This window comes from Peromyscus californicus, unplaced genomic scaffold (assembly GCF_007827085.1).
Source record: "Peromyscus californicus insignis strain IS unplaced genomic scaffold, ASM782708v3 Scaffold_4__1_contigs__length_199733344, whole genome shotgun sequence".
Taxonomy (NCBI): domain Eukaryota; kingdom Metazoa; phylum Chordata; class Mammalia; order Rodentia; family Cricetidae; genus Peromyscus; species Peromyscus californicus.
In genome coordinates, this window is record NW_026294562.1 from 171,990,864 (window position 1) to 172,012,716 (window position 21,853).

The window sequence follows — 21,853 nt, forward strand, 5'->3', positions numbered from 1 at the left end:
GGGGTCCTGGAGACCGACTTGCTGTCCCGATGTACTTAAAACAGTGACCACACACACACACACACACACACACACACACACACACACACACACTGGCTATGAGGTGCCCACCCCCCACCCCCCTAATTTGGAGCCCCATGGTCATCCAAAATGCCAGGTAGCCCACATCTCACACTCTTGTTCTTTTATTTTTGTAGTAAACTCTGGAAGAGGCTGTGGGATTTCAAGGGGAGTCAGTGGGGAGGGGGCCCCTCCTGGGTGGGGGCTGGGGGCGGGGTTATTGCTCTGAGCTCCCTGTCCCCAAGGGGGCCTGTGTAAGAGGATTTCAAGAGAGGGGGCCAGCATTGGATTGGGGACACCGCCACACAAACACGCAGGTCACAGCACAGAGGAGGTCAGGGGAGGCTGGGCGCCATATTGCACTTTGAGAGTGGGGCCAGGTGGTTATCCCCTTCAAATTGGAGCCTGGGGAGAGACTGGAGGCCATCCTGTCCCTTCCCACTCTGTGGAGAAGGTGTGACCTCCACTCAGGGTTTGGAGGAGATGGCCGGGAGGATGTCATGGGCTGGTCCTGGACCTTGGGCTGGTAGTAAGGGCAGCCCAGACTGCCCTGGTCACCAGCGGCATCCACCCTCCACCCGCTCAGCTGCCATTCCCCCCTTTGCCTGACTTGGTCTTGGGGGACACAGGTAAACCCTCATCGCCGTCACTGTCAGAGCTGCAGCCACTGACGTCGGTGATCTCCAGCTCAGAGTCGCTGTCCTCCTTCCCACCCAGGGTGGCCTCTGGACCTCCAGCCCCGGGCAGGGCCAGACGAGGGGCCACTGCCAGCCCTGAGGGGCGCTCAGGGCCCAGGCCCTCCCCCGTTGCAGCAAGCAGGGGTGCAGCCATGGGACCTCCCCCTGCTCCTGCAGAGGGCAAGTGGCCCAAGGAACCCAAAGGGTTAGGGTAGAAATGAGGTGGGTAGAGAGAGGGGGGCAACTTGGGGAAGGGGCCCGTGAGGTACGGGTTAAAGTTCCAGGGGTACTCAGGGAAGGCGCGGCCGTAAGGACCCAACAGGCCGGGAGGCTTGGAGTAGCCGGTGGCACCTGTTGCGGGAGGGACATAGGGAGCAAGTCAGGCTGGCCCACTAGCCATTGGGAGCCTGCCTGCACAGTGGGTGTGCGTCCTACGTGCTCTTCCTCCCCTCCCGTGTACTCCACCTCTCCTCTACTTCACCTCCCCCATTTTCCTCTTTATTCCTTTAACCTGCCTCCCCCAAAACCCTCCCTGCCACGTAGCCACATACACCCCCACCCCGTAAGCTGATCAGCAGTATCGCTTCTGCCTTGATTTGTTTTCTGAGATGTTCCAATTATATAAGCCTAGTTGGCCTCCAACTCATAATCTACCTGCCTCAGCCTCCTGAAGGCTGGGTCTCCTGTAGTCCAGCTTGACACTGACCTTGATCTTGCAGCTCCTGTGCCCCTTGTGCTGGGATTGCGGGTGTGTGCACCACACCCAGCTACTTCAGTGTTGATAACCTGAGGCTTTGTGCAAGCACTCTGGCTGAGCTACATTCTCACCCCACACCCTGGCTTTTAAGCACATGTACCCACCGAGAGACTCCACAGACACCCCAGCCTGGGCATCCCCCTGCGGTCCTCTCTTTCCACATGAGCAGATCCCCCCAACCCCCAGGCCCTTACCAGAACCCAAGAATGGGAAGGGGCTGTCCAAGCGTAGTTTATCTGTCTCTGGGGCGAATAGGGGTGTCCGACCCCCTGGCTCTCCTAGGCGTGGTGTAGAGAACAGGTTCTGCAGGGTCTGGAGAGGGAAGTAGGGGAGGCCGTACTGCTTAGCCCGCTTTGTGGAGAGGATCATAATGTAGGGGACACTAGACACCCCACTTCCAGCCCTAAGACACCAGTACCCACACTCACCTCAGGAGTCAAGGGTGGAGCATCTGGCCCAGGCGCCCCCCCAAAAGGACCAGGGGTCAACAAGAGTGGGGAGCCAGCGGCGGCAGCAGCCATATCCAGCAGTGGGTAATTGACAAGCACAACTTTGCTGAAGTTGAATTTGTAGGTGAACCGCTTCCCTTTGGTCTTGTGGAGAATGCGCTTGTTGTAGTAGTAACTGTGGGAGAGAGGATGGGGTACTGGGGAGGGGCAAGGGAGGGGTGAGGCAGCAGCTGGGCTCAAGTTCTTGTCGCCACCCCCCACCCAACTTCCACTCACAAGTACTGGGATCCAATGGGATTCAGTCCTAGGATACGGAGGGAGCACCCCCACCTTTTAGGGGGACCAGAAGGGACAGTGAAGGGAGAAGAGAGCATGATGGGAGCCTGGCCCACAGCCCCTCCTCACCGCAGGGCCCGGCTCAGCTTGTCATAATTCATGTGGGGCTTGCACTTGCGAATGCCCCAGAGGCGGGCCACCTCATCAGGGTCCTTGATGACAAATTCCCCATAGTCTCCCTGCCAGGCAATGACGCCCTGGTACTCCTCCTTCTGCAACAGCTCCAGGATAAAGTGCCACAGCTGGATCTGCCTCGAACCAGGGGAGGACTCCGGCTTGTAGGCCCAATCTGGAAAGGCAAACCCTGGAGACACAAGACAAGGAGGCCTTAGGGTTAGGAAGCCGAGATGGGGTTCTGGGTCTCACTGGAGTCCACAGCCTGAGACATTCAGTCTCTAAGGAGCATCTTTTTTTTTTTTTCTTTAGGAGTTCTATTCCAGAAATTCAGAGCAAACTGTTGACAAATGAATGGATAGTTTATAGTTTATAATGGATATCATGGATAGTTTAATACTTAGAGAATAATTGAGCTAGGAAGAATGTGTTTATGAGCACTATTGTTAGTCAGCACATCTTCATCAGTGGGCAGGTGAAGGAAAACACAACTGCATTATTCAAGGTTCTCTACCTGAAAAGGACTGGTAGAATGAATTTCTCTATGAAGGAAGAAAGTGGATTTATTAGAATGTCTCACAAACTGTGGTTTAGATAGTCCATCAATGGCTGCTACCGATGGAAATTGGAAGAATTCAGTAGTTGTTCAGTTCATGAGGCTGTGTATCTCAGCTGGTCTTCAGTATACACCACAATTCTAAGGAAGTATGCTCTAACGCTGGTAAAGTGGTGAACTTGGTAGTCAGAGCTAGGGCAAGCAGGGAAAACCGATAGCTTCCTCCTTCAGTGTCCTTTATATATATGTACGCTGCCACCAGAAGGTATGATCAAGATTAAAGCTGGATCTTATACTTTGTCTTATTTTTATCTATCTATCTATCTATCTATCTATCTATCTATCTATCTATCTATCTATCTATCTATTTATTTATTTGGTGTTTTTGAGAAAGGATTTATCTGTGTAGCCCTGGAACTCATTGTGTAGCCCTGGCTGGCCTCAAACTCCAAAAATCCAACTGATTCTACCTCTCGAGTGCTGGGTTTCATGGTGTGCACAGCCACTAATCAGATGAAGGTAGATATCACCTCAAATGATCTAGATTGAATTAGGTCTTTAATTTCAAGACCTTTCCCAAAAAAAAAAAAAAAAAAAAAAAAAAAGAGCATCTTTAGGGATCTGTGTGTCACTCTTCAGACCTACCCTGCTTGAGTCTGCTCCTAAGTTACCTAAACCTCTGGAAAGAGCCCCTAGGCTTCTGCTCCCATCGTGCCTTGGTGCAATCATCCCAGGCTCAGCCAAGGAAGGGGAGAATGGAATTGAGAGGGACACATTTCCTGCATCCATGACTGTCTTGGGGGGAGTGGCTGAAAAGGGCGCACCCTCCGCAGTGATCACCCTTAACCCTGCTACCCTGTCAGAAGGCCTTTGATACTTCCCCTGTCCTGATAGCTCTTGCCATCGGCCCATTCCCTGAGGCCCCGCTGGCATCACCCTGGTGCACACTTAGCCTGTATGCATCTGTGCAGTACCCTTTAGTGTGTCCCCTCCCACGTCCACACTTCTCTCTTCAAGCTTTCCAATGTGAGGTTGTGTGTCAACATGCGGGCACAGACCTATTAGGTGCCCATGTGGACAGCATATCACACAGCCACTTGCAATCTTATCCCACAGGACACAACCACACCCAAGTGCCACACTCCTGCTTGGAGCCACTGAAGCAAACACCAGGTACAAGCTGCCTAAGATATATGGAGCCCCAAACCCCAGCATTGCACATCCATTGCAACATGCACAATTATACGCTAAAGGCCTCTGTCGGGACCCACTGACAAGTGTGTGACAAAGAGACGCATGGGCCCAACAGCCCAGCTAACACCTGGTGTGATAGAGACAACGAAGCAATGATGCTAAAGTCCCCAGATAGACAGGTGGACACATGCAGGGTAACAAAAACAATTGAACAAGTTCCCTTCCCATGACCACACTCAGGCATGTGAATGTCAACACACCTGTGGCCCCCTTGGCATTACTTCACCCTGGGAGGAGTATCTGGCTGCACTCTCCACCTAGAAGCCAGGAGCAGAGATCTTGCCCACCCCCGGTCTTCCCAATCTAGAAAGCTCTGGGTCCCAGTGTCCACACCAACTCCTATATCATCCTCCGTCTCCTCCTACCTGCCCAGCGATTGGCATGCCCAGCATGAACATGCGGGTTAAATCCGGTCTCTAACAAGCTGAGAACACTGCAAGAGGAAGGGGAGAAGGCTAGGGAAGCCATCATAAAGTGGGGTATGGGAGGGACTGTGTTGAGCTGGGAGACCTGGGTCCCTGTACCCATTGCTGTGCATCCAGGGGGAAGTTCCTTGCCCTCTCTGGTTTCAAGGGCAGGAGGCAAGGAGGAGCAGAGCCGTACCCAGGCTACCCTCTGGTATGTAAGTGAGCAGGTGATGCCCTACCTGCCGAAGGATAGGTGGTTCTCGTCCCCACGGAAGGTGAATTTTAATCTGGGCCGTTCTCACCCCAGGTGCCATGAGCAGTCAGTCCAGGTGGACACTGGCCTAGCCATACTCATAGCACACCTCCTTGGGAAAGCCATTGTATCACAAACATGTTTGCACAACCAAAAAGCAAGAAGGAATCCAATGGAGAGAGAGAAGGCCTGCTACGGCAGGCTGACTGACATGGACAACCCCAGAACCTAGCAGTGGGAGGCACACGGAAACACAGTCCAAAAACCAAGCCTAGATCTCGATATACAGGCCCAGGGCCATCTACCCACACACTCCAAAATATACCTCAGATACCTTCTGAGAATGCCACGGACTACCAGAGACAAGCACAGTCTCCTTTCCCCACCAAGGCAGAGGCACAGCACACAAGCTGGCAGACGCCGAATGTTTACATGCACGACCCTGAAATGTAGAGTCCAGAGATGCTCCTGTGGCCTCCGTGGTCCAGTCTGTGAAGCAGGCACAAGTTCACACAAAGACAGCCTCCTACAGACGCTTGCCCTCTCTGACCCCTTCAGGAACACTTAAATGTGATGCATGCGAACACTCCACAATGAAACTCCAGGCAGCCAGCCAAACGGAACGTTGGTGTCAAAGACTCGCTCCTATTAGTGACCCCTGCATGCCCAAGCAGGTCCTCTTCCCTTGGCCTGAGCACCACACTCACCTCCTGGCATTCTCTCTTTAGACTGTGCCCCTCCCCTTGTGCCTAGCCTAGAGCTCTAGGTTCTGCCGTCAGTGTCAGCGTAGCAGGTCCTGGGGAGGTGCAGGCTTAGGTATACATGGCAGAGAAATCTCAGATCTCAGCCCCCCCTCAGTTCTCATCCCTCTCCGACACCTCACCCATCCTCCAAAAGACCCTCAACCCTTGTGTCCCAACAAGCAGGTGGCAGGGAGAGAGGGCCGTGAAGTTTCTGGTCAAGTTTCTCATGAAGGGGTTTGTATTCAGGGGACTGATGGAGACCCAGACAGACAGGTTCACAGGTACACAAGACAGATGGGGAAGAGGGAAAATGGGGAAGGGGGTGCAGCCCCTGGGAAGGGGAAGGGCTGTGGGGATGGACAGGACAGTTACCAGGGGTCCAGAGAGCCGGCAGGGCAGGCGGGGCGAAGAGAAGGTCTGAGACGCAGCTACAATCCATGGCGGAGTGAGCCCTGCAGAAGCCCGGACAGGACAGCAGGAGAGAAGCAGTCAGCCAGTGGGGTGCTGCGGGGCTCCCCCTCTCCCAGGCTCTCAGTCTGATGTCAGCCACCCAACTGCCCTCAGTCCCAACTCCCTCCCTTCCGGCAGCCCTGGTGTCCCTAACTGGAGCCACTTTCCCACATCCCCCCTCTCTCTGGTCCAGCAATTCACTCGCAGATTCTCAACACCTTCCACCCACCCTGATGCCCCACACCGCATCTCTTGCTATCCTGTCTCCCGCCTGACCTCTGGGGGAGTAGGGGGTTGGTCCCTGGGTCTTTGGGTCCTCCTATCTCCCTCTGTGTGTGGCTCTTTCCAGCTACTTCAGATTTATCGCTTGCTCGGAAACACAAACTCGCCCCCACCTGGCTGACCCCCAGCAGCTCCCCCTCTGTGGCTCACACTGCAGCAGTGGCCAGCTCAGAGATGGCAGGCAGAGCTGGGGACTGCTAGTCAGGCTGGGAGGAGCAGGCCCAGCTCTTGCCTTTCTTCCCCAGGTAGACACTACCCCCCCACACCCCTAGTCTGTCATCTGAGCCCACAGACCCCTGCCTCAAACCTGCCGCTCACCAAAGGTTCTCCATCCATCCTTTCCCCTTAGAATGGCCTTCCCCCACTCAGGCCACTCAGGAGGTCCCCCACCCCCTCACTCCCCCACCCCCCACCCTTCCCCTCAGACCGGTCCTTTCCTTTCCTCCCAAAGTAGAGCCACCCAAGTCTGCGGACTGATCAACGGAACCCATGGACGACGCCTGCCTCAAACCTGCTGCTCAAAGAAGATTCTCCAGCCATTCCTTCTAAGACCAGCCAGCCTCCCCTCTCAGATACTCCCTCCCTGCAGAGAGTCTCCCCCCTCAGACACCTGTCCACTCAGATTGGCATTCCCCCTCAGATTGATACCCTTCCCCTCCGATTGGCATCCTCACTTAGAGACCCCTTCCTCAACTGGATACCGCTTCCTCTGGCATCGCCTCCCCCTTAGAACATTCTTTCCCCTTGGCCCTTCCTCCTCCCTGAAAGGCCCCTCCAATCCCCACTCCCTCAGAAACCTGTTCCGTAGACACCTCACCCCTTTCCTTTCTTGTGAGCACTGCCCTTCAGACACCTTCACCTTCAGCCATCTGCCCCCCTCACACTCACTGCAGACACCCTCAGAAGAGACCTCCTTTAGCCATCCTGCCTGCACTCAGAGATCCCACATGCCACACCCACCCTTCAGACCTAGCGCTGTATTCCCTCAGACACCCCACCCACTAGGTCTTCTCACACCCGCAGTTCTACAGACGTCCACACACCTCTCCCATGCCATATAGCCATAAACCCCACCTCACCCCTTGGATACTTCTGTCCTCTCTCCCAGCATCCAGTCTTCCCTACACCTCCTCCAACCCTTCCTTGGCCTCCTGGGGTCTCCCCTGCCAATGGCCATCCCTCCCGTACTCCATCTCTCTGGGAGTCCTTCTTTATCTCTTTCCCTTCCTCTTCGTTTCATCCTCTCCCTGCACTTGGCCTCTCTTCCCTCCACCTGGAGTGTCTTCCTGAATCTCTCAACTCTCTTCTCCCATTTCTCTGTCCCTGCCCCCCTCCACGGCTGTCTCCTGCTCTCCTATCCCTATTTCCTTCTCTACCCCCCACTTTATCCATCTCCCCACGTCTCTCTGTTTCCCCCATCTCCTCTCTCCCTCATCTGTCTACCTCTCCCTCCTCCTCTCTGCTCCCTTCCTCTCAGCCCCGCCCATCCCGTCTCTCTCCCGTGTGTGTCTCCACCATCTCCCTATCTCTCTCCCCACACTCACCCCCATCTGACTCCCCCTCCTGCTCTCGCTGCGTCTCTGGGTCCCCCCTCCTCCCTCCCCCACCCCCACCCCCCATTGGCCCCTCTCATTTCCGTGTTGGTTTTGATTTCTCTTCCCAACGCTTTCAACTCCCCGCCGCCTCCTCCGGACACGTTATAACGAGGAGCCGTGGGATCGGCGCTCCGGGCCCTGCTCCCACGCTCCCCCCGTCGTCTCTCACACACATCTCTGCCTTCTTGCAGTCTCTGCCGCCACTTTTTCCCAATCTCTCCTGTGTTTGGTCTCTGTCCGGTGTGTGTCACGCCCCCCCCTGCCCCTCCCCGCCCTCAGGACCTGGTCCTAGCCCCTCCAGCTGGGTCCCTGTCTCCACCCATGACTAACATTTCTCTGGGTCTCCACCTCTCTGTCTGTCCCTGGGTCTCTGGGTCTTTAGTCTCCACATGGCTCCTTTCTCCATTTCTGGATCTCCACATCTCTGCCTCGCTGCCCTGAGAGTCTCTGTTTCTTGCAAAGTCCCCATCTCCATGTCTCTGTCTCTCTTTCAGTCCCAGTGTCCCTCTCTTGGGACCCCTTTGATCTCACCATGCCCCTGGCACCCCCCTGGCCCCATTGATTGCTGATCGACCCATGGAGGAAGTAGGGCTTGCGGCCTGGGGCTATAGGGCCAGGCAGAAGCTTTGGCGGAGCCACTGGACAGATGGACAGACGGCCGGCCCCAGCCCCAGTGGCTGAGGAGGGGGAGCAGCCGCATCACGTGCCCCTCCCCACCGGCCGGCACAGTGCGGATGGGGACTCCGGGCAAGCTTTAATTTTTAATTTTATTTTGCTTCCTCCACCCCCCCCCCTCACCCCCATCTCTAGCGCCCGCAGCCATGGCACCGAATGTGTGCGCGTGTGTGTGAGGCAGCCTGTTGGAGAGAGGCTGGGCAGGCAGAGGCTGACTCCCTCTGCTCCTTGCCAAGCACAATCACACAGACCCACACCTACTGCAAGAACACAGCTCACATCACACAGGCCAACAAAGTCACACATACACCACCACGTCCCCCATACCACCATCACACACAAACACACATTGTCTAGATCAACGGACTCACATTCACACCCACAGTCACACGCAACGGGTTCAGCGCAACCCACACACATCATTGAAGTTGCGCATGGCAGCAACATTGTCATGTACAACAGTAACAGACACACGATCTGAGTAGACTGCCGCATATTAACACGGGCACATAGTCACTCACCAGTGCTCAGAAATACAGAAACACAGACCTCCAATCAGAGGCACACCATCGCTCACATAGTGTCATAGAGAAACAGAGACACACCCAGACAGACACACAGACACACAGTGGCACAACCAAGTCAGCAACACACGGAGTCACGTGGACAGGCACCTGAGGCTCTCCATCAAACACACACATTGGGTCCCATGCAGACAGACACACAAAACACCCCTGACATAGACTGCCACGGCCAGATGGCAAACTCGGGTGGCCACACTCATCGCAGACACATAGCCACAGTCATAGGCCCCAAAATGATCAACCCCAGAAAGGGGTGGGGGCCTAAGTGCTAAGCTTGGCTCTGTGGGGTGCCCACTTAGAAGTAACTGCACCTCAGCACCAAACTGTCTCTGCCACCATGGGCCTGTCTGTCCATCATCTACGGATCTCTTCAGCATCTGTGTGTGTGTGTGTGTGTGTGTGTGTGTGTGTGTGTGTGTGTGTGTGTGTGTGTGTGTTCAAAACGTATGCTTGCCTCATCCTGTCTTCAGTCGTGTCCTCCCCCTCGTTGTCTGTCTGTCTGTCACTGGGGGTCTTTTGTTGCTCATCCCTGTGTGTTTCTATCTTGAGACATTCCCGTCTCTCTGTAGCTTTGATTCTGTCTCTGGGTACATCCCTGTCCCTCTTGGCCTCTGGGCCTCTCTGCCTCTGTCTGCTCACCCCATCACCCCAGCCCCCTGGGCTGGGGTTTAACCAGTTGTTTTGATTTCTCTAAGCTGCGCTGGCCGCCTCGGGAGCCGCCTCAGGCCTCACACCGCCCCCAGCCCCTTCATCCCTCACCCAGGGCCCCCCACCCCCACCTCCTCTTAACACAATCTGCACAAGTGGAATGAAAATTGATTTTTTTTTTAAATTTCATATCTTCTCCGGGGCTCTGTCTAAAGAGGAGAGAGACGCGGCCCAAGACCCCTCTCCCACCACTGCCCCCACATACACACACACACACACACACACACACACACACACACACACACACCCTAGAGCATGCACCCTTCTTCACACATGCCTGTGTGGACACATTAGTGTACACAGCAGAGATGCACAATGATGCTGCTCTGTCATGGACACCCCTAGATCATACACACCCCTAGACCATAGGCATGCTGCCCGTCCCTGACTAGGATGAACCCTTCTCATAAACAGTACACCCCCTGTCCCACCTAGCATAGGGCTGTGGCTCCTGTAGTCACACACAACACGGGTGCCTGTGCTCAGCACATGTTCTAGCCATGTCTAGTGTATACAGAGCTATGCTCAGGGACTGTCCCACCACAGGCAGCAAGCTACCTATGGCTGCTCTGGCAAAGAAGGGGTCTGGAAGCGGCTGTCACACCAGTACCTGCCACCCTTACCTCAAGCATCACCCCATTCCCACCCCTGCTCTCATCAACCAAATGCGCTGGCCTGGCCCTTAGGAGGGAGTGACTGTGTGCCACCACTCCAGACTTCGCAACCCATGTACCACACACACCATATACACACTACACACATGCAACATACCATACACACAATATATATACATACTGTACATACACCACACACCATGAGCAGCAGATTGCACGTACTCCACATGCATGCTATACACATACCATACACCATATACACACTACACCATGGACAAGACTATGTACTCCTTCTATATACCATACATAGCACATGACATACATTACATATACCACACCACACTCCCATGCAACATATACATGAACACCACATACCTCATGTCACATATCTACCACATACCATACATATACATACTCATGACACCCCCACATGTACACCACATACATACTATACACACAGACCACATAGAAACTATATACCACACACAAAGACACATTCCACATGGTATGTGTGAAACCACACATATACCATATTCCAAATACCATAACTACCACATACCATCCATGTTATCCCCATATTACATACAGATACCACATTTCACACATCATACACAGATACTAAACACTTGACACCTACCACACACATTAAATACAGCCTTTGCTACTTCTCTTAGTGACACACACACAAACACAGGAAATGCAAGAACTGAAACTCCCTATAACTCCTATGTGCAGGGTCACCCATGATACACACAGGTCCACACGGAGACAGATGTGGTGACCCAAACACACTTTCTCACATGTCATCATAGACATAGTCTCACACACAGAATTGGCACAAGTTCACATTGTATACACATGCAGCATCCAACAACCACACAGGAATGCACAATCACAGGGTCATATGTATGCATGTGTACACATGCGTGTGCGCGCGCACACACACAAACACACACACACCACACACACACAGCTGTTAGCATTCTTCAGGGCTGGTCATGCACACACACACACAGCTGCGAACCAACATTCTATCCAGCCTACTACGTTTTGCTTCCCAAATGACTGCATGTGTATGCACACACACAGAGAACACCATCGGCATCTGAAAGCCAGAGTCGGACACAGGCTCAGAGAGGCAGCACCCACCCAAATCATTTTGCCACACGGCCGGGGGCTGACGCAGGCCTAGGGACTTCCGTAGCTATGCCCTACTGCTCTTTGCTGGTGGGCCCCTCACACTCAGCAACCCCACTGCCAGTGCACCGCCCCCCAGCCCCTGCCTGCCCTCCCACCATGCTTCTCCTGGACTCAGTCTCCTTACCTCCTCACCCTCAGGGACAGGCTGTCCTGCCCTGGTCACTCAGCCCTGCAGAGCCACATGATGCGGAAACATAGCACAACCCACCAGAGTTCTGGACAGTCACACTAGACACGCACAGCTGAGCACCACGCACTGTCACATTCATGGACATGATGTGCGTGGCTTTGCACAGCCCCACGACCTCTCACACAAACACACCTAATCCTCTGTGCCTGGGGACACGCACAACAATTGACATGCCATATTTACATGTGCTGCACCACACAGGCACTCGCAAGGGGACCTCTGACAAGGCTTCATTGCAGGACAGCGCCAGGGCCTAGATGAGGTCTAATTGGTACCAGATTTGGGGTGGTCAGGACATACCAGGCAAGGGGTAGAGGAGCCCAGTGCCTGGGAGGGCAGGAATGGAGACCCACACTCCATCTAGCCATCTCTCTCTCTCTCTCTCTCTCTCTCTCTCTCTCTCTCTCTCTCTCTCTCTCTCTCTCTCTCTCGGTATCTCTGTATGGAGCCATGTTTGTCTCTTTGAGTCTCTGTCTCTTTCCTGGAGCCCCAGTCTCAGTACAGATGTCCCTGGGGCTGTAGCCAGCTTGCAGAAGGATGTCAGTGGGGGTAGTGGTGAGGGAGAGTCCCCAGGGAGGTGAGAGCCGCAGTGCCACGCACCCCGCCTACAAAACAGTGCTGGGGGAAGGGAAGGAAGTAGAGGCGCATGCAGCCCCAGCCCAGGCTGCTCCTTGCAGAGACCCAGAGCTGGGGTAAGAGGCTGGGGGCTGGAGGGTCACAGAGAGAGGGGAAGGGCCAACAGGGGCGGTGAGACCAGAGGCAGAGCAAGAGAGGCAGAGCGGATAAAGTGGACTGGCCCAAGCCAGAAAGAGGGAGCTAGGCCCACAGAGACAGAGAGACAAGGAGAGACTGAATCAGAGACTGAAGAGGGAATGAAGGGAGAGGGGCTGAGATGGAGCAAATTAGAGGGCTGAGAGCCAGGGCACTAGAGAACCTGGGTCAGAGGAAGCAGAGGAGGGGGCAGAGATGCGGAAAATTGAGGGATTAGGGCAGAGGCAAGAGAGTGGATGAGGGAGACCAGAGCTGAGACAGCCAGAGGACCCACCCCTGCGGTGAACCCCCGTGTGCCCCCACCCATCCAGTGTGGATTCATGGCTGTCTCCTCAGTGCCTTGCCCAGCTTTAGGTTTGGGGCATTGGTGTTTCCTGAGGTCTGTCACACCCCTACTCCAAAACCTACCATTCCTCACTTCTACCTGGTCCATCCCATCCCCGACTTGGACCTAACCACCATCTCTGTTTTGGTGCCTAGCCCCTCATCCTCACCCCACCTATCAGAAGTCCTGGCCTCTTCCCAGCTCCACCCCCAGCCTCATCCCCAGGGGTCCTGTTAGCTCCCCAAAGTAGACCTGTTGGCCTCCATCATAGACAGGACAAGTGTGGCACTGTCAGAGAATTTCAGTGACGGTGGCTAGATTGGGAGTTTTTCAGAATGAGCGGCAAGGCTGGGTGGTGCTGTGGGTTCTCTTGCAGGGTTTGGCAAAGACTGACCAGATATGTTCACGGAGTCCGGATGAACACCACAGGCATGACAGAGAATCACAGACATAGAGGTGAGAGGAGACAAAGTCAAGGAAGGACCCTAGAGGGGATGTTGGGACAGAGCAAAAGAGCTAGAGGAACTGAGACAACAGAACCCAGAGAGACAGGGAGACTGGGACAAAATGGGAGAAGTGGGTGCCTGAAAGTCAGCAACAGAGAAATGGAGTGGGAGACCCAGGAGGACTGTCAGGGGAGCGGGAGAGAAACTCAGACAGACAGGGAGAAGGGACAGCGGGCAGGGCCAAAAGTGCCCCTGTGCCAGCAGAGGGACCTGGGTTGGCTAGAGCTGGGCACTGGGAGCTGGGCTGCCATGGGGATCCCATAAGGGGCAGGGTCCGGCCAGGCTGGGGGAGGCTCGGGGCTCCAGGGGCATCAGGCGCGGTGCTAATTCAGCGCCATCGATCAGACAGGATGAGAGCAATAAATTATTGTGACAAGATGCAATCCTGGTCCTAGCACTGCCGCCGAGGCGGATCGATCCCTGTCCCCAGCTCCACACCAGTCCCATGCCCAGGCCCTTCTGGCTGGGACTCCTCTGCCCACCTCTTGATTCGTTCTCCTCACCATACACACACTCCTAACTGTTGACCAGGCCATGTGGTAGCCCCGGATAAGAGATAGGACCAGGAGAGGACGCAGAGGCAAAAGGCTAACCCCTACATAACTCTGGCCTTGTGGTTTCCCTCAGCACCATCTTACCACCACCTGTAGGGTCAGAACTGCCATGGTGCCCATTTCATAGATGTGAAAACTGAGGCTTGGACAGGGCACGCTAACTTGGAAACAGGCCGACAAGGATGAGTGATGAAGCCTGGACTTGAATGCAGGTCAGGATGGGTTCAAGGCCCCAGTATCTCTACTGTCAAAGGGTAGCACAAGGGACAAGATGAGAAGAGAAGAGGCGTTGGAGGAGACAGTGGAAGACACAGAGAAGAGAGACTTGGATGTACAAAGGGACAGGGAGCTGCCTGTAGTAGTCCCAGATACTTGGAAGACTGAGGAGGGGGGGGGCCTGCCTGGGCTACAGAGCAAGTTCAAAGCCAGCCTGAACAACTGAGCAAGGCTCTGAAACACTGTAAAGGGCTGGAAGCCAGGCATGGTGGTGTTCACCTGTGATCCCAGCACCTGGCAGGCAGAGGCTGGCTACATAGTCAGCTCAAGGTTATTCTGCGCTACATTAGACTCTGCATCAAAGTCGGGGCGGTGGGGGAGATTGCTGGGATAGAGGTCCATGTTAGAGTTCTTTCCTGATATGCATGAGGACCCTGGGTTACATCCCTCAAATTACAGGAGAAAAAAAGAGGAGGCATAAGGAGGAACACTGAAAGAGACAGGGATACAGGGTCCATGAAACAGAGACAGGCAGGCTGAGGCAATGGGACAAAGGGAGATGGTGGCAGAGGCCCCTGTGGACAGGGGTGGGGTGTCTGGGTGTGTTGGGAGGGGTGATGGGAGAGGAAGCTTTGATCCCAGGGGTCAGTGTCTGTGAGAGCCAAGAGCGGCAGAGGCCTGGGCACCCTTGATAGCAAGGGCGAAGGAAGGCTGGGAAGTTAGTTCTTGGTGATGGAGAAACAAGGGTTGTTAAGGAGACAAGATGGACAGGTGTGTCTTCAGAGGAAGGTTGCTTGATGGCGGATATGGGAGGAGGCAAGGAAGCCTGTTTGGCTGGGAAGGCCATCTCTGAAGTCACATGGCTTTGGTCTGACTCGGTTCTTCGACCTCGGAGAAAGGCTTTCTTCTCTTTGAGCTCAGTTTGCTTTTCTGTAAAATGGGGGCATGAGTCAAGCACCTGCTTTATAATGGTCCCATGAGGATGAGTGTGACAGTGGACAAAAACCTGTCACAGAAATGGTCTTTGAAGCCGGGCGGTGGTGGCGCACGCCTTTAATCCCAGCACTCGGGAGGCAGAGCCAGGCGGATCTCTGTGAGTTCGAGGCCAGCCTGGACTACCAAGTGAGTTCCAGGAAAGGCGCAAAGCTACACAGAGAAACCCTGTCTCGAAAAACCAAAAAAAAAAAAAAAAAAAAAAAAAAGAAATGGTCTTTGAATCAGCTGTCATCAGTGCCATCAGCATCATCACCAACGTGGGGGAGGGCAGGTCCCCAGGGGTGTATGTGAACGGGTGGTGCTCAAAGTCGTCTATGATGTCCAGAAGTGACAGCCACATCACCTGGACACTTAGAATACCCAAGCCTTAAGCCAGGCATATTGGTACACACCTTTAATCCTAGCACTGGGGAGGCAGAGGCAGGTGGGTCTCTGTGAGTTTGAGGGCAGCCTGGTCTACAGAGTGAGTTCCAGGCCAGCCAAGGCTATGTAAAGAGACTCTGTCTCAAAATAAATAAATAAATATCCCTCGTGTCTAGAGCTAAACCTAGGGCTTTATTCATTCACGTAAAGCAAGCGTTCCACCACTGAGCTACACCTGCAAACCCGCTTCTTAATTTTTCATTGTGAGAGCCTCACAAAGGCAGGTGGAACCCGGACCTTCTGAAGCAGGTGGGATGACAGACCTGTGCCACAGGTCTTGCTTCCGGGGAGGTCTCCATTGTGCAGGGAGCAGGTGTGCCGCCGCCGGTGGCTAGGCACAGATATCACGTGTTTACAAATGCTACAGGTATTGCTCTCAAGCAGTAAGAAGCTAGGTGGGTAGAGATGGGCTATGAGAAGGGATGGATCGGACTGGAGACAAGATAGGATCTGTCGGTTTGGTCCTTAAGATGTGACCGACGAGTTGAGAGGGCAGAGAGTGAAGGTGAGAGGGCCTGTTGGAGTGGCAGCTGGTTTGCCGAGAACTGAGGATTACTAAAGGTGTAGGAATAAACAGAGAGACGTAGAGCCAGTGTAGGGAGCCATCTGCATGGGGGTAAGGGATTTGCCCAGACATCTGTGTCCCTTTTGGAGCATGCTGAGAAAGAGTTTTGTGACAGAGAACAGCTTAAACAGATGTAAGGCGGAGAGAGGTGAAGGATGATGCCTGGGGTACACAGGTGAGGAACAGGCATCGGTGTGGAGGTGCAGCCTGGAAAGATGACATGAGAACATGGGTGAACATGGGTGATTCGTGTGTAGGAGAGGAAGAAAAGGGACACTGAGGACCTGAGGCACAGGTATGAGGCGACATGGGGGGGGGGGGCAGCAGAGCCCCATCGCCAAAAGACCATGTCTTGTGTTGTAGAGACAGAGCGTGGTAGAGATGAGACTTGAGAGTGTCGAGCATGCAGGTGTGAGAGGTGGGGCTCTCAGAGGCCTTGCAAAAAAAAAGGGCACCAGACAGGCAAAGGTATCAGGAAACACACGATAGCAGGGAACGGATGTACATGTGAGCTCTCAGGGGTCTGGGGCTAGAAAATGAGAAGCAGATGTGCCTCCACTGTCTGGGACCAGTGAGCCGGACGGGTTTAGAGAACAAGATGGCAGAAAGTGTATTTTTGTTTTGTTTTTGGAGACAGGGTCTTATGTAGCCCTGGCTGATTTCAAACATGCTGTGTAGCCAAGGATGACCTTGAACTTCTGATTTTCCTGCCTCCACCTCCAGAGTGCTGGATTTTATAGGTCTGTACCACTCCACCTGGTTTATGGAGTGCTGGGGATGGAACCCAAAGCTTCACGTGACACTAAGGTGCTCTGTGAATGGAGTTGCAGACCTGTAAGTGTATTAATAGAAAAGACGGGCAGGGGAGAGAGCCGGTGTGTGTGTGTGTGTGTGTGTGTGTGTGTGTGTGTGTGTGTGTGTGTGTGTGTGTAACAGGTACTTCTGGAGGGGAAGCATAGGTTAAATATAAAGATGTGAGAAACAGTACACTGAGAGAACTGAGGGAAAGGTTTGGGGTGTTGCAGGGGACTGTGTGACATGAAAAATGAAATTGGCCCCAGATTCAGGTAGAGGTTCAGATTCTGAAAAACAGGTGTCACCCGGGAGAGCAGGTAAGAGAGGGCTCCTGTTAAGTGAGACACTTTATGCTAATGAGCATCTCTGGGGCAGGCTTGAAGGAGACAGGGGCTACCTGGAGGACTCGTGTATGCCTGCCCTCGTGAGCCCCAGAAGTAGATGAAGGGAACAGGCGATAGGTCCAAGCAGGCCGCGTTAGGTGGAGTCCAGATGTGGAGAACTTGAAGGGGGCACATGGATGGGACAGGCGAGTTGTTTGTCGGGGTGCGGGTGAAAGGTGTTACCTGAAGCACAGGTGTGCTGCCTTCCCAGGAGCTAGTTTAAGCTCACAGGTTCCTCCCGCGGCTCCAGCTCTGGGCTTGGGGAGGCCTGGGCCTGCCGGGCAGCTCGGGCTCCGGAGGCTGTTTGGCGATGCGGAGCGCGTCTGGGCCTCGGCGGGCCGGCGGGGCGGGGGGGAGCGGGCGGGGGGGCCGTTTAGCCGTGATAGATCCGCGCGCCGCTTGTCTCTTAATCTCCGGAGCGACCGATCGATTCGCTATTTCCCTTTGTTGCCAGAAAATTCGATCCTGGGCCTGGAATTAGGTCCCCGGCTTAATCTGAGCGGAAACCAGCGAGGGGGAGACAGAGACAGAGGTGCTGGGAGAATCAGAGACGGAGAGATAGTGAGAGACCGAGAGATGCCGCGGGAGAGGGAGAGACGTGGAGATAGGCACGGGGATTCTGGGAGGGGTAGTCTAGCAGTTAGTGCCGAAGAGGTAAGAGAGGTGTTGTGACAGATAGATAAGGAGTTAGAGAGACAGATCCTGGCTCCTGGGAGAGCTGGAAGAAGTCACAGAGATGCTGGCAGAGACAGAGACAGTGAGGAGAGATAGGCAGTGGAGATGAGGCAGAGGTAGCCCAACAGGGCTGGTGACTGGTGGAATGATGAATAGACAGGATGTCCAAGACATCCCCACACCAAAGTTCAAGTCTAGACACTCCTTGCTCCCAAGTGGGCTGACCCCAGGTCTGGCTCCAATAACCCTTCCCACAGACTGTGTGACCTCTCACACTAAATATGTAGATCCAGTTTTGTAAACTCTCAGCCTTGAACTCCAGCCCCAATCCAGACTTCCTCTCTCCTAAATCCAAATCCTCAGTACCAGTCCCATCCCCAACGAGTCAACTCCATCCTCAAACAACTAGGGCTTCAGCACCAAACATCCTGACTCTAGGCTCTGAGTCCCAGGTCTCAAATATTCGAGTCCTCGGACTTTGACCTTTAAACCTCATGGCACTCTGGTCCTAAATGTCCAGACTCCTCAAGCTCAAATATCCAGACCCAAGCTCAAGTCGGCCTTCAGTCCCCATCCCCAAATAGTCACACTCTAGTCTGTCCTGATTCCGTTCCTGAGGCTTTCCACACCCCGCCCCCATCCCCATACCTTGCACCCCAGTCTCAAGGTCCTGCCTCCAGCGCTCATCCCTCCCACCTCGCACCCCTGTCCAGAAGTTCTCCGGAGGGATTCCCTCCCACCTCCCCAGAGTTAGGCGCCGCTGCACCCTGCTGCCCACCCTCAGGCTGCCCTGCCTGGGGCACCATCCCTGCCCTAGGGTCTTTGGGGACCACCTCCCGCGGCCCGGGCCCCCGCCCCGGGCAGCAATCCCCGCCCCTCATCCCCGCCCCTGAGATGGCCTGCGGCGCTCACTCACTTTCAGCGCCTTGCGCATCCGCTTCGGTCCGAGAAGTGTTTAAAGTTCGGATCCCGCAGCCATGGCCCCGCGGCGTCCTGAGGAAGGAGACCCCGGGGCGCGGGGCGAGGGATGCGGGTTGCCGGGAGTCCCGCGGAGATGGAGACCAAGAGGATGGGGTCTGGGAGTCCCTGAGACAGCGTGACAGTGACAGGGAAACAGAGACGAGGGGCACGAGCAGAGATGCAGAGGAGACACCCCAACAGAGACGCGCGCAGAAGAGAACAGGACACGGGAAGCTAGGAACCCGGGTCAGGGCGCGGGGGACTGTGCCTCTGCACCCCCTCCTCTCCTGCTGTTCCTCTTTCTCCTCCTCCTCCTCCTCCCTAGCTCCTCCGCGGCGCGGCGCGCTCTCCCGCCCTCGCGGCCGCCCGGCCCGGCTCGGCGAGCAGATATATGGAGGCGGCGGCGGCGGCTGTGCGGGGGAGGGGGCGGGCGCGCGATCGATGGAATATAATTTTCCTCAAACTCGGAAAATAAAGTTCAGAGCTGATCAAATTTGAAAACAGATGTCGAATTGCGACTCTAAATAAGGTTCGATCCCGGGACTGAGGGAGTGGGGGTGGGGTGGGGGCGGAGAGACACCCCCAACACCTTTCCCCTTCCCTCCCCACCTCCTCCCTGTCCTACACGGGGAAAACTCGCAGACCGACGGACAGGCTCTAGTGGAAGGACCGCTGCCGCACACGGGCAAAGCTGGGCCTGGCCTATGCAAGGACACACACACACACACAGACACACACACACAGCATGGACAGCAGACACGCGGACATAGGGACACATAGACAGAATGACATAAACCATGCACAACACACACAGGACGCAGCCCGGGCATAGGGACATACCGCCAAACACGGAGGCAGGCACATGCACACAAGTGCACGGCCATGCCTTCTATTCTAGACACGCACTCTGCACACATACCGATCCCAACCCCCCAACCTCTTCCTGATCCACCTACACAGTACTGAGATGCACAGACGCGGGGCTGCACCCTGACACATACCCCACACACACCAGGGTGCAGACCCTTACTGGCACACTGAAATACACCATCTTTGGGACCTCAGAAGCAGTTCATCTTCCACAGGACCTCCTCCTGCAACTTGACCTTGCCCTCTCCCGGGCCACCATCCTAATCTCTTTCCCCTCACAAATCCTCCCTTTTTTGGCCTCCCTTCCCCAGTTTGTACCCCCATTTCCCAGGTCAGGTTCCTCCCCACTTCCAAGTCCCACGAACTCTTTGTGTTTTGTTTGTATTTTAAGACATGGTCTCAACGTACTATGTCCCTTAGGCTGGCCTTGAGCTCTTGCTCCTCTGCCCTGCCTCCATTTCTGGAATTCTGGAATTACAAACATGTCACACCCTGACCTCCAAGATCTCATTCCTTGGGGGAAAAAAACCACCTACTCCAGGAGAGGCAAGTATGTCTCAGGGCAAGACTGGCATGACCAAATAGATACTCTGTGTCTAGAACCTTTGTGTGGCAGTCACCACCCCAACTACCCTTCAAGAGCACACACTAGGGTGCTGTAAGAATTTTGCCCTTTGTATCAGAGAAGGTCTGCTCCCCACCACCACTCATTTGGCTAAGTCACTCATTCCTGAGTCTTAGTTTCCTCTTCTGAAAATGGAGTAACATGACAGCTACCCCTTAGAGTGGCGGGTGGGGCAAACACACTACTATGAGCACCAGGTCTTCAAAATAATCCACTAAAATGTGTGCAAAGCTGGGATTGGCCAATCTGCTTCTACCTTGTTCAAACTCAAGGAGGTAGCAGGGAGTCCTCCCCACCCACCCCCTTCTCCACATCCCCACTCCCCCTCCACACATCCACACACTGGCAGCATTGGCCATCAAACTTCACTAGGCTGCACTTAAGCCCTCTGGGTGAGGGACATGACCCTGGGGTGTCTCTTCCAGCTCTTAAAGACTGGCTGCGTGGTGAGTTTTACCAAAGATAGAGAGCAGCGCCCCGCCCCAACCCGTTTCCAGAGCACGATTCTGAATATCCTGGAGGAAGTTATGGGACATTCTCTACGAAGTAGAACTCCTTAACTGTATATGAGACACCCTTTGGGAGAGAAATAATCTACTGTGGATAGATGTGACTCCTTGATCTGTATGCCATACCTGTCAAAAAAGCTAAAAACCCACCAAAAACACTAGCTGAACTGGACATGAATGGTAGCACATGCCTTTAATCCCAGCACTCGGGAGGCAGAGCCGGGTGGATCTCTGAGTTCGAGGCTAGTCTGGTCTATGGAATGGAGCGAGTTCCAGGACAGCCAAGGCTACAGAGAGAAACCCTTTCTCCAAACAACAAAACACAACACAAACCTCTAGCTGGAAATCAGGGGGTGGGGAGTGTTTTGCTTGTCATTTCTGTACTCCAGAGGCTGAGGCAGGAGGATCTGGAGTTCAAGGTGAGCCTTGGCTGTCTCAGGGTGAAAACAAAAGAAGAGAAAAGCCATTAATGCTGCATTTATGGTCATGAAGTGTGCTATGATAAGATATCTATGCAGGGAGAACACCTCTGGACTGTTACCCAGATGACATACTCTATTACACTATACCTCACACCCTCCCGGCAAACAGAATCTCTGGAATTTTAGCAACACCCATAAGACCCGCTGAGGACAGCCGTCCAAAAGGCCTCACACTTTATCTCTAAACTCTGCCCTCCACCCTCATAGGAGAGGTGACAGCCTCGGGGGGGGGGGTGTCAATCAGAAATACCAGAGATTCTAACATCTTTAAGCAGCTTACAGTGTCCAATCAAG

General features: G+C 54.4%; 1 protein-coding gene across 1 annotated transcript; it reads right to left on the reverse strand.

Moving 5' to 3' along the window:
- Positions 1-255: 255 nt before the first annotated feature.
- On the reverse strand, positions 256-19,138 carry Erfl (ETS repressor factor like). Its single transcript, XM_052762531.1, has 6 exons — positions 19,030-19,138; positions 5,979-6,058; positions 2,349-2,583; positions 1,923-2,118; positions 1,689-1,806; positions 256-1,088 (listed from the first exon to the last, which is right to left on the reverse strand). Exons 2-6 carry the CDS (start codon positions 6,043-6,045, stop codon positions 643-645), a joined length of 1,062 nt encoding a protein of 353 aa, XP_052618491.1. The 5' UTR covers positions 6,046-6,058; positions 19,030-19,138; the 3' UTR covers positions 256-642.
- Between the last annotated feature and the right edge of the window lie 2,715 nt (positions 19,139-21,853).